Source organism: Moschus berezovskii, chromosome 4, assembly GCF_049115385.1.
Source record: "Moschus berezovskii isolate FMDL1 chromosome 4, NW_MosBer_1.0, whole genome shotgun sequence".
Lineage (NCBI taxonomy): Eukaryota > Metazoa > Chordata > Mammalia > Artiodactyla > Moschidae > Moschus > Moschus berezovskii.
Window position 1 is genome coordinate 29,134,206 of NC_142463.1, and position 14,696 is coordinate 29,148,901.

General features: G+C 54.3%; 1 protein-coding gene across 6 annotated transcripts in view; it reads right to left on the reverse strand.

The window, feature by feature from the left end:
- Positions 1 to 14,696, reverse strand: part of SSBP3 (single stranded DNA binding protein 3) — a 165,844-nt gene that overhangs the window by 9,076 nt on the left and 142,072 nt on the right. For all 6 annotated transcript variants that reach the window (XM_055403066.2, XM_055403065.2, XM_055403064.2 and 3 more), the window contains 6 exons: positions 12,571 to 12,637; positions 12,392 to 12,468; positions 3,639 to 3,703; positions 2,922 to 2,970; positions 2,277 to 2,312; positions 1,278 to 1,332 (listed from right to left, as the gene is read on the reverse strand). In XM_055403066.2, the coding sequence (XP_055259041.1) occupies positions 1,278 to 1,332; positions 2,277 to 2,312; positions 2,922 to 2,970; positions 3,639 to 3,703; positions 12,392 to 12,468; positions 12,571 to 12,637 (349 nt within the window). The remainder of the gene's footprint in view (positions 1 to 1,277; positions 1,333 to 2,276; positions 2,313 to 2,921; positions 2,971 to 3,638; positions 3,704 to 12,391; positions 12,469 to 12,570; positions 12,638 to 14,696) is intronic.

Genomic DNA, 14,696 nt, shown 5'->3' on the forward strand with positions numbered 1-14,696 from the left:
GATTAATTCATTGCTTAATTAAAACAAACTCATGGCACTTGAACTCATTCTTTTGTATTTTATCACCTAAAATTTCCTCTAAGTACCAGCATTTTCTGGCTAATTTGTATTTAATGAAGATTCACAAAGTTTTTAATCACAGAAAATTCAACTGTGAAAACCACTCAACCCTGAAAGGAAGGATTTCAGGGTGCTGGACAGCAGTGTGGACACAGCAAAATGGTCTCCGCCCCCCTCACGCCACTCCGCCCCAAACCAATCGTGCTCCCCAGATGCTGCCTGGGACAACGCAGGCACAGCCCGACCACCACCTGTGCTCTCCCCGACCCCCGGCCGGGAATTTTAATCACACTGGGAAAGAAGGACACCACAGATGACCGAGGGGCCACCTGCCAAGCTGATGGGGCAGGAGGGAGAGGCAGAGATGGGGCTGGAGACGCAGTAACATATGGAGTGGTTTAATGTGACCCAGCCTGAATGTAGGTCATGCAGCTCATAAAAATGCAGCAGCAGAAAGAGGGAGCTGGAGTGGGAGCCTCACGGCCGCCGCCAACCCCACCCCTGCTGCCGAGCAGCTTTCCTGCCATGGGAGCAGAGGAGGAGGAGGTGGGAGGGACCCCTCTGTCTCCCCAATTAGCCAGAAAAGTCTCCTGAGGAAATCAGCTAACATTTATATCAGGAGCAGGCACCATACTTCTCGGGCAGAAATCCAACTACCTTTCACTTTTTATTTTGGGGGTGGGTAAAGATGGCATGCTGAATTCCTTCTAGTTGGTGGTACACTATTCTTAGCTGCGAAAGAAACACAATTGTGATGCTATATGTGTGTGAGTACACGTGCCCTCTTCTATTGAAAAAAGGGGAAAAAGGGATTTCTCATATAGAGGACCAGAAACCAAGAGCGCTGGACACTCAAGAGGCATCACTCTGCAGAGTCCTGGGCCCAGGAAGCCAGAACCCCAGAGCCCCTTGCCAGCCATCTAGAGAAGCAACAATCAGGACAGGATTCTCTCTGACCAGGGGGAGTCAAGAGTAGTGAGACACCTCATTCTTGGATCTCCTTGCTCTGCCTTGTCCTTCAACTGGAGTGAGGAGTGCCCCAGCTGAAGCCACAGGGTGGGCTGGTGGCATCAGGGTCTCCTGCCCACCAAATCCCTTATGCCAAGATGCCAGGTGGGGGGGCGCACTGCTCAGGAAGAGTGGTCAGCCAGCCCTGGCTCTGTACCCCTCTAGGACTTCCTACTTCTCCAGCGGCACCCGTCCCCCAGCCTTCTTACCTGCAGGACTAGGCATGATGGGTGTTCCTGGGGGGCCGCCACCACCAGGGGGTCCCTGGAGATAAGATTAAAAACTGATGTCAGAAACCCATGGTGATGACACATGCGGGAGAGGCCACGCGCTCCAGCCACACCAGCAGTCCGTGCTCCCCCGGGCCCAGCCCCACATTTAGCGCTCACTCAGCTGCCAGTGTCCACACAGAACCCAGGTGTTTAAGGCCTGGGGGAACTGGACTCTCTCCTTCCTTTCTTTAAGCCAGGAGGCAGCTGCGGGCATGCATGTGTGCTCACACACATGGAGCCCAGTGAAACCACAGGCCTGTGGTGGAAGCTGACTGGCCTCCTGGTCAGTCCCCTGGATGGAGGTCCCAACTCTGGGTCTTGTGTGGGGACTTCTGGGACACCAGAAGGTACAAACACCTGCATACTGACAGTAAATTCTAGCATAGTTTGGAATCTGTGCTCATATGGATGTGAGAGTTGGACTGTGAAGAAAGCTGATCGCCGAAGAATTGATGCTTTTGAACTGTGGTGTTGGAGAAGACTCTTGAGAGTCCCTTGTACTGCAAGGAGATCTAACCAGTCCATTCTGAGGGAGATCGATCCTGGGTGTTCATTGGAAGGACTGATGCTAAAGCTGAAACTCCAATACTTTGGTCACCTCATGCGACGAGTTGACTCACTGGAAAAGACTCTGATGCTGGGAAAGGTTGGGGGCGGGAGCAGAAGGGGACGACCGAGAATGAGATGGCTGGATGGCATCACCGACTCTGTGGACATGAGTTTGAGTGACCTCCGGGAGTTGGTGATGGACAGGGAGGCCTGGCGTGCTGTGATTCATGGGGTCGCGGAGAGTCAGACATGACTGAGCGACTGAACTGAACTGAACTGAACATGTCTTGAAAACAAAGAGACAAGGGATCCCCCCAACCCTGATACTCTTGCACACACAGTCACACAGGACTAGACATGCAATGCCCCAAACCTGCACACACTCACCACATAGGTACCGGGTGATGAGGAGGAGTATGGAATCTAGAAACAAGAAAGGGGTGAACCACAGGTCAGAGACACCTTCCTCCGACAGGCAATGTGTGCTCTGCCTTCCAAATCCTCTTGGGGACACAATCCCACTCTCTATGGGAAACACACCAAGCCACCTGGTGTCTCCACGAGGGCCAAGGACGTGAGCAGAGTCCTGTTCCTACACTGAACTGGTCCCAGAGCCTTGGCAGGGAACCTCGGGCACAGGAGACCATCTAGTTCAAGGACTGGGAAGCGAGAGCTTAGCCCCACCCCCTGGCTTCCTGCCCTGGACTGTCTGCACTGAGCCTCCTCCCAGTTCCCTCCTCTGAGTGCTGAAGGCCTGCCCTGCTAAGCAAGAGGTGGCCGCAGGAGTCCCTACATGGACAGGACTCTGAGCCTGGCTCCCAGCTCACACCTCAGCTTCGGCAGAGCTGAGTCTTGCATGGTACTCCCAAATCTCCCCTTACAGATGGGCTTCTCCTTGGAAGCATCAGGTGGAATCCTGCTGCAGCCCACTCCCCAAGACACCTCCACCAGGGGACAGGAACCACCCTGCACCCTGGAACCTCACCCAACCCTAGGAAACAGCACCCCCGCACCCCCAACCTGGGTACTCACTGAGTTAGCACTGTTAGGATTGGGCCAGGGTCTGCCAGCTCCCGGGCCCCTGAGAGAAGGAGAGAGAGATGAAAACAATGAGAAAGATGCTATAAATGCCAACATGGTAGTGCCAGCAGGAGCAGAACAAGAGAACCAAAATCACTAATAGGAAGTCCTTCATATAGTCCTAGGACTGGGGTAAAAACATGCACTTCCACGGGTAGAAATCTTCAGACCCCTAGACTTTATACGCAAAATATGCGAAGAACAGTATTTCCTCTGCAAGTGCATTTTCCTAAGAAGGACACAGATATTCACAGGGATCAATTACCACAAAAGCGCTACACCACTGAAGCACTCAACGAGTGGCACAGGGCTCCAAACTCGACCCTGCCACTTACAGCTGTGTGAGCCTGGGCGAGTTACTTCAGCTCTCTATGCCTTAGTTACCCCATCTGACAACAGGGCATAACACTAAGCATTTGACAGGGTTATTATGAAGATGAGGTGAGCTAATCCATGAAGCAAGCTCAGACCTGTACCTGGCATTGACAAGCCCGATACGGGGGTCTATGAGGTCTCATCACCAGTACGCCCAGCATCCTCCCTCTACTGATGATGATGATACCGAGGTCCAGAGAGGTGTCAGTGATTACTGTAATCGTGAGTTTCTCGGGGGAACAGAGGGTGGGGACACCCACGGGCCCTGGGCTGCCAGCAGGGGTATGGCCTTACATGTTAATCCCGGGCATGGCGGGGCCGAGGGAGTTGGGTGGTGGTCTCATGCCGCTGCCGTAATTCTGCAACGATAACCAAGGGTCAGTCGATGAGAAGAAGAAGGGGCACCGCAGAGAGGAGAGGGAAAAACAAACAGAACATAAGGGAGAGGGTTAGTCTGTGAAAAGGATCTGATGAAAAGTTACGCATTCATCAAGGAACAAAGAGGGGTGGGAACCAACTGACGGGATCACAGTGACAATCCAGCACAGGCGGAGAGTCACAGCTTCAGGCGCATCTTCAGGGGCTTCAGGACGGGTCTCCTGAGAGCATACGGGCGCCCAGCAAGGTGCTCATGATGTTGGTCGGCACCTGCCCTCAGGTCTCAGGCAGGAAAGGGGAACAGACTCAGCAAGAGGACCGCCTGGTGACCACCAGCCGCCTTAGAAACTCAGGGAGAACAATCTGCCAGCAGACCAGGGGCTGCACGTGGAGGGGAGGCACGCATCTGCAAGGCCTGTCCAGTGGCTGTTCCCAAGCCTTGGTGTGGACAGATCCCAACCTGCCCTGGGTCTTGGCTGCCCCCCGACGCAGTCGCCTGATTCAACTGTCAGCATGTGGGGCCCTCAACAGGCACAGGACTGGAAGAGCAAGAAGAAAACGGTCTCTCTGCTCAAAGGAATCACTGTTCCACTTAAGAAAAGAATCTGCCCAGAACTTGGTCCCAACTCACCTCGGCACAACCCATCATGGCAGAGGGGTGGGTCAAAGGGAGTCTGGACCAGGCACTCAGGCCTGTCACCTGGCTCATCTCCTGACACCACTCTTCCCAACTCCCCTCTTCCAGAGCTATTTTCTTTGCAGGAATAAATATCTTGCTTCCCTTCTCTACCTGGCAGGTTCCTACACACCCTCCAATACCCAGCTCAAACAGCACCTCCTCTGTGAGGCCCTCCCTGCACATCCTGTGGGATTAACTGCTCCATCCTAGTCACTCCCACAGTGCCTTGTAACCTTGCTCCCCCGCACAGCCCGTAGCACACTGGCATATGATCGTGGTCATGTGTGCAGCTCTCCCACTGGACTGTGAGCCCCTTTGGAAGGTGGGAACCCCATCTTAATGATTATCCTATCCCTCATCACTCCACACATCAGCTGATGCAGACTGGGCACTGAATCATCAATGAAGGAATGAAGAAGTGAAGGAATTGGAAAGTACAATGAGGCTGACTGCAGCCTGAGCTCCGCCTTTATAGGAGAATCTGAAAGTATCTGGCTGGGTGGAATTTTGATGGCAAAGGGAATAGCCAGCATTAGCTGTTGTTTTTTACTGAGCACATAGCATACAACCTCTTGTTTGGATCTTGTAACAACACTGTGAGGCTTGCATTATTCCCATTTTAAAGAAGAGAAGACTGAGGGTCTGGAGAGAAAAAGATCTGCTCAAGGTCACAGTCAGCTAATGCCTCCACTGGGGTTTAATCTGGATCCAGGGTCTCAGGGTCTGCTCTCTACATCACACATCTGTGAGAGAGGGGATACAGCAGGGGGCTCAAGAGCCAGAGCTGACAAACAGAGCCACCTTCAGGCTGGTAGCGGGTTCTTCAGCCAGGGACCATCTTGGGGCCACCTCCTTGGCTTGGTCAGAGAGGGTCAGTGAGCGTCCAGACAGGGACAGCAGCAGCACCAGGCCGGCTGGCCCAGAGCAGACGGGTAGGGGAGCAGGGGAGGGCTTCTTAGGCAGCTGGCACCCCCTGCACCTGCTCAGAGCTGAGTCCCTGGGCCAGAAAACGTGTGCCTGCCCTGGAGCACACCGCGGCAAAATCTGCAGACGGCAGGGCCAGTCCATCCCCACAGATGATGCCACGGGTGGTGAGCAGAGCCTCGGATCTGCGGGTAGATCATGGGCGTGCTTGTCCTGGCTCAGCCTGACTCTTGGCAAAGCACCCAAATAACAATAAGGCTTCCTCCAAGCCAGGCTGTTCTACGGGCTTTGTATCACCTCCATTTAACCCACAACCATCTCATTACTATCCCCGCTTTAAGGATTATGACACTCGGGCGCAGAAGCAGAGTGACGGCCCCTTGTGCGGTGGTCATCATGGCTTCAGTGTGCAATCCCTCTGCTGTGCTGCCTTGTCCATAAAATGGGGACAAAGAGCCCAGCCTTACAGGGTCATGAGAAGATCAAATGAAATGATGGCTCTAAAGAGCTCCGTCAGCCCTCAGAGGTGTGTGCTGATGCAGCACAGTGGCAGAGAAAACACCAGAGCCCTGAACACTGCCCTGAGCATCAGGTTTTCCAGGGCCCCTTCTAGCCCACGCACAATCACTGAAGCCCCTGTCCACAACTCAGCCTGGCTCCCGCTGTCTCACAGCAGGAAGCGCATGGCCTGCCCAGGTAGCCCACTCTTCCACTGTGTCCAGCCCGGCCAATCCGAAAGGCCTCCCAGACAGAGACCTGCTCCAGGGTGCCACTGTGTCCTGCTTCTGCTCGTGCCCAGAAGAGCGGCTGCACTGAGGGGTGAGAGCAGAAGGCTGGCCCGGGGGCCGGCAGGAGCCCACGACGCAGCAGCAGAGTGGGGTGAGGAGAGGGTAAGTGGATGCTCGCTCCTGAAAGACGTCTGGACACGCAGCCCCTAAGGGGAGGCTCCGGGCGCACTAGCTGCTGTGCTCAGCCAACCCCTCAGCAACCAGCCCGACCACCGCCCAGGAGGGAGCAGGCTGCCAGCTCCTACTTCCTACAGAGGCCCAGACCCCGAGGGCCACTCACATGTCCCACCTCACAGATGCCAAGCTAGAGGCCCAGGGAAGCCAAACACTCACCACCCAAGGCCATACAGTAAGTCAGGGCCGAAAGGCAGGTTTTGGAGGAAAGTTTCTAAATCAGAGACTCCAGCCCTTTCACAGAGGACGGGCGGGCTTAGAAGCATAGCTTCAGACTCAGTAGAAATAGTCTCTCTTCTCCCAGTGCCCGCCTGCCTTCAGCACTGGGTTCGGAGGTGTGGCCACCACTGGACACTCCTCTTCCTCTGCCCTCAGCACTGCTCTGCAGGGATGGGGGAGCCGGAGACCTGGAGGAGTCTGGGGTGCAGCCATGAGGACGGCCACATCCATGGGTATGCGTCTCTCTGTCTGTCTGCCTATCTTCCCACCCGGCTTCTTGTTCCAACTAGGTCACCCCAGACCCTGGGCAGAGGGGTCGGACCCACTGTCAGGAACTCTATAAAGGGTCAGGCCCTTGAGTTCCGTCCTCTGGGCAGGGTGCACAGCCATGCTGGCAGGCACCCGCAGCTGGCAGGCACTGGGCCTCCTATGGCTTCCTGCAACTCCTTGACACAGAGCTTCTTTCTTGGTGCTGCCTGGTGCCTGAGAGAACAGTCTCTAGGACGGACCTGTCAAGGTGGACTCCAGGCTGTCAGGCCATTTCCTAGGCTTTTCCTGCCCTCCAGTCCCTCTACGCAAAGCCTGGCCCGCCCCACTGGGAGGTTTCCGAGAGGCCACCACAGAAAGTGCCTCAAGCGACTCCACTCTCTCCTCACCAGCTGAGGGTGCTCTAGCCTGGTTGACAATCCTTCTGTCTCTTTCTGGGGTCTCTGCTCAGAGGCACTGAGTTTGGACTGTCCTGGATCAGAGGGGAGATGCAGCTTTTCCTGGTGGAAAAGGTCTGTCTCTAGATGGTGGGTTATCAGAGGTTATCTGAATGTTTTCAGATGCCAGGATGGCGATCTGATTCCAGGCTGTGCTGATCCCACCTCACCAGGAATACCAGAAGCGTTGAAACTGGTCCCGTGGGGTGTGGGTGCCATACATCATTGCCGCAGGAGCCTGCAGAGCTCTGGCAGTTTCAGCCTCATCCTAACAGGATTCACTTTTGAAAAATTTAGCCAGAGGTTCTCGCCAGACACAGGCATAGGCATAAATCTTTGAAGATAAAATACAATTAAGTGGAAACACTGCCTCCTTTTTGGCACTGGCTGTTTCAGGAAACCAAAGTAAAATCTGCCCAAGACACTGAGGGCAAAGGGCACGCTGATGCCTAGTTTACTGGTTCCTTTGTGACATTTAGGCTAAAATGCAACACAACCTCAAAAAGTACCATGTCACTCTGTTTGGTTTTATAGCCCCAAGCCCACACTGTACCTATTCTTTGTTCAGAAAGAGAGCAGTCCCACTATTAGCAATCTTATTCCCCACTTGGAGCAACAGGCTGAAGGTTTCCCAGCTTTGTGTCCGGTCTTAGCAAGTGTATGCAGTGGGGCTTACTAAAGACTGCCTAAAGGGGCTTGGTCGCCTTTCTTAGCCCAGGCACGGCAAGACAGGGCTCCCTCTCTGAACCAGGTTCCAGGGAAGCAACAGGATCTGTGGGGAGCCTCGTGGAGCCTTGTGCTGTGGTCTGTGTCTCACAGCCCCATGATGAGTCCCGTGAGGTCCTCACCGGCCGCCCACTCTGCAGATGAGGGACCAGAGGCCCCAAGAGTCCAAGCCGCAGCCGGGACCATGTGTTCTAACACTAAGCTCTGAGCTCACCCCTCTCCTGTCTACACCCCTGGAAAGGCCAGGGGAGTACCCTCAGGGGACAGAGAGAGCGAGGACTTGGGCGATGGGTCCCGTCCTCTGCCAACTGCATCTTGGGGGTCCAAAACGTCCAGGCTTTATGATACCCACTCCTTGGCTAACCCCAGAACCTGCAACCCATTTTATACCCCAATCTTGCCCAGGTCCAGGCTCATTCAAGTCCAGGCCTTTCTGCCCCCAGTGAGGGGTCAGTGATGACACCTGGGTTGCTCTGAGGGAGGTCTGGCTCTGGAATTTAATACTGCACCCTACCCAGTGGGGCACAAGAGATGTGCGAAAAGCGAAAGTGAAAGTCTCTCAGTCATGTCCGACTCTTTGCGACCCCATGGACTATACAGCCCATGGAATTCTCCCGGCCAGCACACTGGAGTGGGGAGCCTTTCCCTTCTCCAGGGGATCTTCCCAACCCAGGGATCGAACCCAGGTCTCCTGCATTGCAGGTGGATCCTTTACCAGCTGAGCCACAAGGGCAGCACAAGAATACTGCAGTGGGTAGCCTATCCTTTCTCCAGGGAATCTTCCCAACCCAGGAATTGAACCAGGGTCTCCTGCATTGCAGGCGGATTCTTTACCCATGGAGCTATCAGGGAAGCCTGATATCGGAAAAGAAGGAAACAAAAACACTAACTAGAAAAGATATACGTGGACTTCCCTTGTGGTTCAACAGTTAAGAATCCACCTGTCGATGCAGGGGACATAGGTTTGATCCCTAGTCTGGGAAGATTCCACGTGCTGCAGAGCAACGAAGCCTGTGCACCTGAGCTCCAGAGCCAGTGAAGCGCAAGTACTGAGCCCACGTGCTGCAACTGCTGAAGCCTGCACACCCTAGAACCTGCGCTCCCCAACAAGAGAATTCACCACGATGAGATGCCCAAGCACTACAGCTAGAGAGGAGCCCCCACGCACCACAACTAGAGCAAGCCTGCACAGCCACAAGGACCCAGCTCTGTCAAACATAAAAATAAATTTTAAAAAAGATATATGCACCCCTATGTTCACTGCAGCACTTTTAAAAAAACCAATAACCAAGATATGGAAGCAACATAAGTATCCAACAACGAATGAATGGCTAAGGATGTGGTACACACACACACACAGGAATATCCCTCAGGCCCAAAAGAGGATGAAACCTCACCATCTGTGACAATATGGATGGACACCGACTGCAATATGCTAAATGAAATAAGTCTGATAAAGAAAAACACTGATGGTTTCACTCATATGTGGACTCTAAACACCAAAACAAATGAATAAAAATAACAAAGCAGAAAACAGTTATAGATCCAGAGAACAAACAGGTAGTTGCCAGAGGGGAGGAGAGTGGGGGTGAAGGAGATTAAAGAGGTGGAAACATCCAGTAGCAAAATAAACTGAGTCATGGGAATGACATGTCCAGTGTGAGGAATACAGCCCATAGCGACGTAATATCTTTGCATGGTGACACATCGCAGGAACTACCCTACTATGGTGATCATTTCTGAAATGTCCAGAAATACTGAATCACTAAGTTGTGTAAAGGAGCTAACATAGTGTTGCAGGTCAATTACACTTCAAAAACGAACTCACAGGAAGAGAGATCAGACTTGTGGTTGCCAGAGGCGGCAGGCTGCGAGGAGGGAGAACGGGGTGAAGAAAGTCAACAGGCACAAACTTAAGATAAATAAACAAGTATTAGGCATGTAACACACAACATCAAAAGTGTAACTGACACTGCTGGATGTTACACACGTGTGCGGTTAAGAGAGTAAATCCTAAAAGTTCTCATCACAAGAAAAAAAAATTTTCAGTCTCCTTGACTCTGTATCTATTTGAGATGATGGATGCTCACTAAACTTATTGTGGTAATCATTTTGTGATATAAGTCAAGTCACTATGCTGTACACCTTGAACTTATATAGCGCTATATGTCAATTATATCTCCATAAAACCAGGGGGAAAAAAGAACAGGAGAGATGTTTTCAGAGACCCTGAGGTTGGTGGGGTGAGGACGGCCAGCTGGCCTCACCCCTGAGCTTGCTTCTCCCACCCCTCTGGGCACCAGTCTCTGAGCCCACAAGATTCATCCCTGTATCCTGCCTGGTGAGGCCAGGAGGGCCCCTTTCAGCAAGACCTCAGGCTGTAGGAGCCCCACCTCTTTAAACATGCCACAAGAGTGTGCCAGACTCCTGGTCAGGGACACAGACACTGAGACTCCTGCTGAGCCAGGAGGAAGTCCTAGACTTCCGGAACACTCTGGTCTCAGGCCGTCTGACAACATCCATTCCCAGCTTCTGGAACCTCAATATTACTACAGGCTTAACAAGTGTTAATGGCCTTTGCCAGAAAAAATAAAAAGGAAACACAAAGCGATCACCCAGCCCAAGCAGGCTGAGTCCTCAACACTGGTTTTAAGCCCCCTAGTTGGAAAACACGAGCTACTTCCTAAGAGGTGACACTGTGCCAAGCCTCACACCCAGAACTCGTGCCTCCTCCCATCAGCAACCCTACAAGGCAGTCCTGGTCTTCGTCCCACTTTACAGATGCAGCTGCTGAGTCTCCAAGAATCAGTGGGGCAAGGGGTGGAGTACACTGTCCTCTTGCATCCCCAAGACCTCCCCCAGGACACCCTGGAAGTGCAAGGCCACTGCTGATTTGCACACCAAGAGGATCTAGTGTGTGCGGCTGAGGAATCTGAATGTTTCTGACTCAGGACAAGGAACGCTGGGCTTTCAGACCCTGCCGCCCTCCCACGGGTTCTTCTGGAGGTCAGCTCCAGCCGGCCTCCTGGCAGGAAGGGGCCACTCCAGTGGCTTAAAAGGAGCTGGTGAAAAACACAAGCTTTGGGGGATTTGAGGAAAGAAAAGAAAACAAGAAAACCGGAGCTGCAACCGGTGTGGGCTTGCTTCCTTTCAGGATTAGGGAGCCATCGAAAGACAAGGACCTCCCTAAAAATCTCTCAACACCACAGATGTTACAGCCATCACCGGGAAGAAAGCAGCGGCTGGGTGTGCTGTAAATACAATTCCGGGCAGAGTGGCGGACTGAGGGGTGTGGCAGAAACCTCTTCCTACAAAAGGGAGGCAGGCATGCATGAGCGGGGGCGCAACCCCACTGCCAGGGAACCAGAAACCTGTGCAGGGGCCCAGAGAATCCAAATACCCAGAGCAGAAGGGAGACAGACAAGCAGGCCTCCAGGCAGGGCAGAAGAGAAGGGAAGGAACACCCCAGAACAGGCTCTCCTGCTCCCACTCTGAAACACCTGTCTCCTTACTCAGACTCTGGCTTTCGAGGGGCAGACTCCAGAGAATTCCCAAGGAGGACAGAACACAGCAAATTCTCTGTCACAGCTTCCGCAGGACCCGGAGCCACACATAAATACTCATAAATTCCATAAAGAGTGGAAGCCAATGGTGAGAAGGTTCTAGAACAGGAATGGCCTGTCAGACCCCTGCCCGATGGTTCTATGGGACCCGGGGACTTGAGGGTATGGAGCTGGGTCACAAGGAGCGACCATTGAGGTGTTGTGAAGGGACAGATAGGGCACTAGATAATTTCTTCCAGAGGTTTCTAAACTGTCCTTCTTGGCAACAGAACCCCTCTGGGCAAAAGAAAGCTCAGGGAGGACCCTGGGATATGAATGCAGCAAGAGCTCTGGGCTGAAGTGCACTCTGGGGCCCTGGCTGGCCTGGCCTCCTCTCAGCTGGGAGGTATACCACTGAGAACCACGGCTATAGACTCACACCTCCCGCACTGGACAGGTGGGGACCCTAGGGCCTGCTGGGCCCACCAAGGTCAAAGTGATTCATCCAAACTTAGACCAGTGGTGAGCTACAGACAGAATAATGTAATATCCTGCCTGGGGTGACCACTGAGCCAGCTCAGGTCCACCCAGGGTGGGAGGAAGCTCTGGGGACCCACAGTGCTGCATGGGCACACAGACCCCTGCCTTTCAAATTCCTCAAGTCCTTCCCACGGAAGGCTCCAGGTGCCCCTCCTCCCAGCTCCATGGCGGGGTGGGTAGGGGGGAGGTCCCCTCAACTCTGCTGGGGGGCTGCCCATCTACGGGCAGAAAGGGCCGCTGGGGTGTTAAGTCATGCCCTCTCCCCTCACCCTTACGAGCTACGAGATGTGGAAAGACAGACTAGGAAAGAGGAGAGAAGGCGGGTGCGTACAGATGGCGAGGGAGATGGACGGACAGACTGAAGGTTGGTTACCTGTGGGCCGGGCCCCATGGGCCCCATTCCTCGAGGAGGGTTCATTCTCTGCATTGATCCTCCCATGTTGGGGTGACCTGTGTGACAGAGGTGGAGTGAGTGTGAGTGGCAGACAGTGGCAGGGGGGAGCCTCTCCCAACACCCCCGATCCGCCCAGCAGCCCACCCTGCCCCCTCTACCTTGTTGTCGCGTGGGATCCATGGAATTGGGCAGCAGTGGCTGTGTCCCAGGAACTCCTCCCGGAGGCTGAAAGAGACATAAGATGCAGCTGAGCGCTGCTCCCCACAGTGGGGGCACGGGGCGGAGGTGCACTTGCCTGCCCCATCTCCCCACCTGACCATCAGGGCCACTCAGGGTCTTCCTGAGACCACTCCTGCTGCCCGACGGCCGGAGGGTCCCCCGGGGGCAGGCAGCTCCAGCTGGAGCTATGGAAAACTGCAACACGCGCAGTTGAGCATGGGGGCTCCATCTGTGACAGTCTTCGCGGGTCTGCACACCTGCTGGAGCCGAGTGACACTCCGGCCTCGCCGCCCACCCCTCAGAGGCAGCACTGTCCCTCCCGTCTACCACCCAAACTCTAGTCTCTGTAGTTTGGGTCAAACAATGAATTGGGAATAGGGGATGAACAAGATGGCCTTTGAGGTTTCGATGGGGGAGCTGAGGTCCAGAGGTCTCACAACCCTGCAGGTAGGACCAGGAAGAACACCAAGGACCCCTGACTCCTTCCAGCACACGAAAGGCCACCTTCCAACCCCAGGGGTGGAGGAGGCGGCCTCTGGGAGAGGGTGAGCAGAGTGTTGAGCGAGAACCCGTCCCCTGCAAAGCCTGGTGCACCTGGTGGATGCTGGTGTGATCACTCTAGAGATGAGGAGGGTCAGGGGGTTCCTGAGTTAACACTTAGCACACTCGCTATGAAAACCCCCTCAAAGATCTTTATTTGAGACTGAAGTTTTTACTGCAATATGAAACAAGAGAAAAGCAGAACTGGGGGGGATGCGGGGGGTGGGGAGGAACCCCATGCCTTAGGACTAACTACAGGCCTCAGGTTGGGGAGGAAAGCCTTTGTGAAAGCGGGGCACCTGTGTCAGGGACCCTGGACTACCTAGGGTCCCCCAGCCCCAACTGTGCTGCGGGATTGGTGGGGGGCTATCGGCCCAACAGGGAATTCCCAATCAGGTTTGGAAGGAGGTGGTGGGACACAAAGGGACAACCTCTCACAGTTAACCTTCAGAATAAATAGGTTGTGTATGTGCGTGTGTCTGGGGAGAGGGAGGTGTATGGGAGGGCCTCAGCTATTCGGAAGTGGCATTCCATACCTGCCATTCCATCTGCCCAGGGCTTTGGATGGTCTCTCTCTCTCTCTGGCCCTGGGTGTTAGCTGTTCTGACCTTTTGCTTTTTCTCAGTTCTGCTTCCTCCACAGAGTTCCCAAGCTCTGAATCATTGGGTTGGCTAGTGTCTGCCCACTTGGGGGTTTGGGATATTTCTGAAGCCTGGTTACAGGACTCTGAGAGGACGCAGGAAGGCCTGCCATTGAAGCTGTCTGGTTTGGGGGCTCCTGGGGTTCTGAGGTGCTGGGAGGTCTTGATAAGCCCCCATCTAACTCTGAAGGAGTGGCCATGGGGATCAGAAAACTGCTTCCTGTCCAGTAGCCCAGTGCTGACTATCAGTTCAGGCCGGAAGCTCTTCCTTGTGCTCCCCTAACCCTGCTGTGTGTCAGGACTCAGAAGCAGGGCAGGGTTGCCCAGAGGCCCAGACGGGACCTGCAGTCACTTTTCTCACTGGAGTGACCCTGAGATGAGCACTGGGCCTCCTCTACCAGGGCAGTAAGGTGTGTAGTGACCAAAGTAAAAGGGTCTTCACTGCAACAGCCAAAGCCCCAAGGTATGAGAAAGAAGAATAACGGCTCATTGTACACGGGACTGCAAGCACCTGCCGTGCACACACCCTCGGGCCTGCTGGGCAGAGAGATGCTCTGCGGCTGTTCCATGGGCTCCTGGAAGTAGGCCCGTGCCTCGCCTCCAGCATAGTGGGGTGGGTGCAGCAAGTGTCTGCCCAGGGGCCGGACGAAGTCCAGCAGCATCTGCTAGTCACTCGGCTGCGTGCCCAAGTTAGTAGGCTGGGTGGGGCAGGGGCTCCACTGGGATGTGAGGGCTGCCCGACAACCCCCGATTCTATCCCTCTTCTCCTAAACCCTGCTGAAACCCACTGTTCGCCATCCACTCAGCTATCCTTGCTTGAAACACAGCAATGCTCTCTGTACAAGGCACCAAACCCCTAGCCAGGGAGGTGGGTGGAGGATGGCC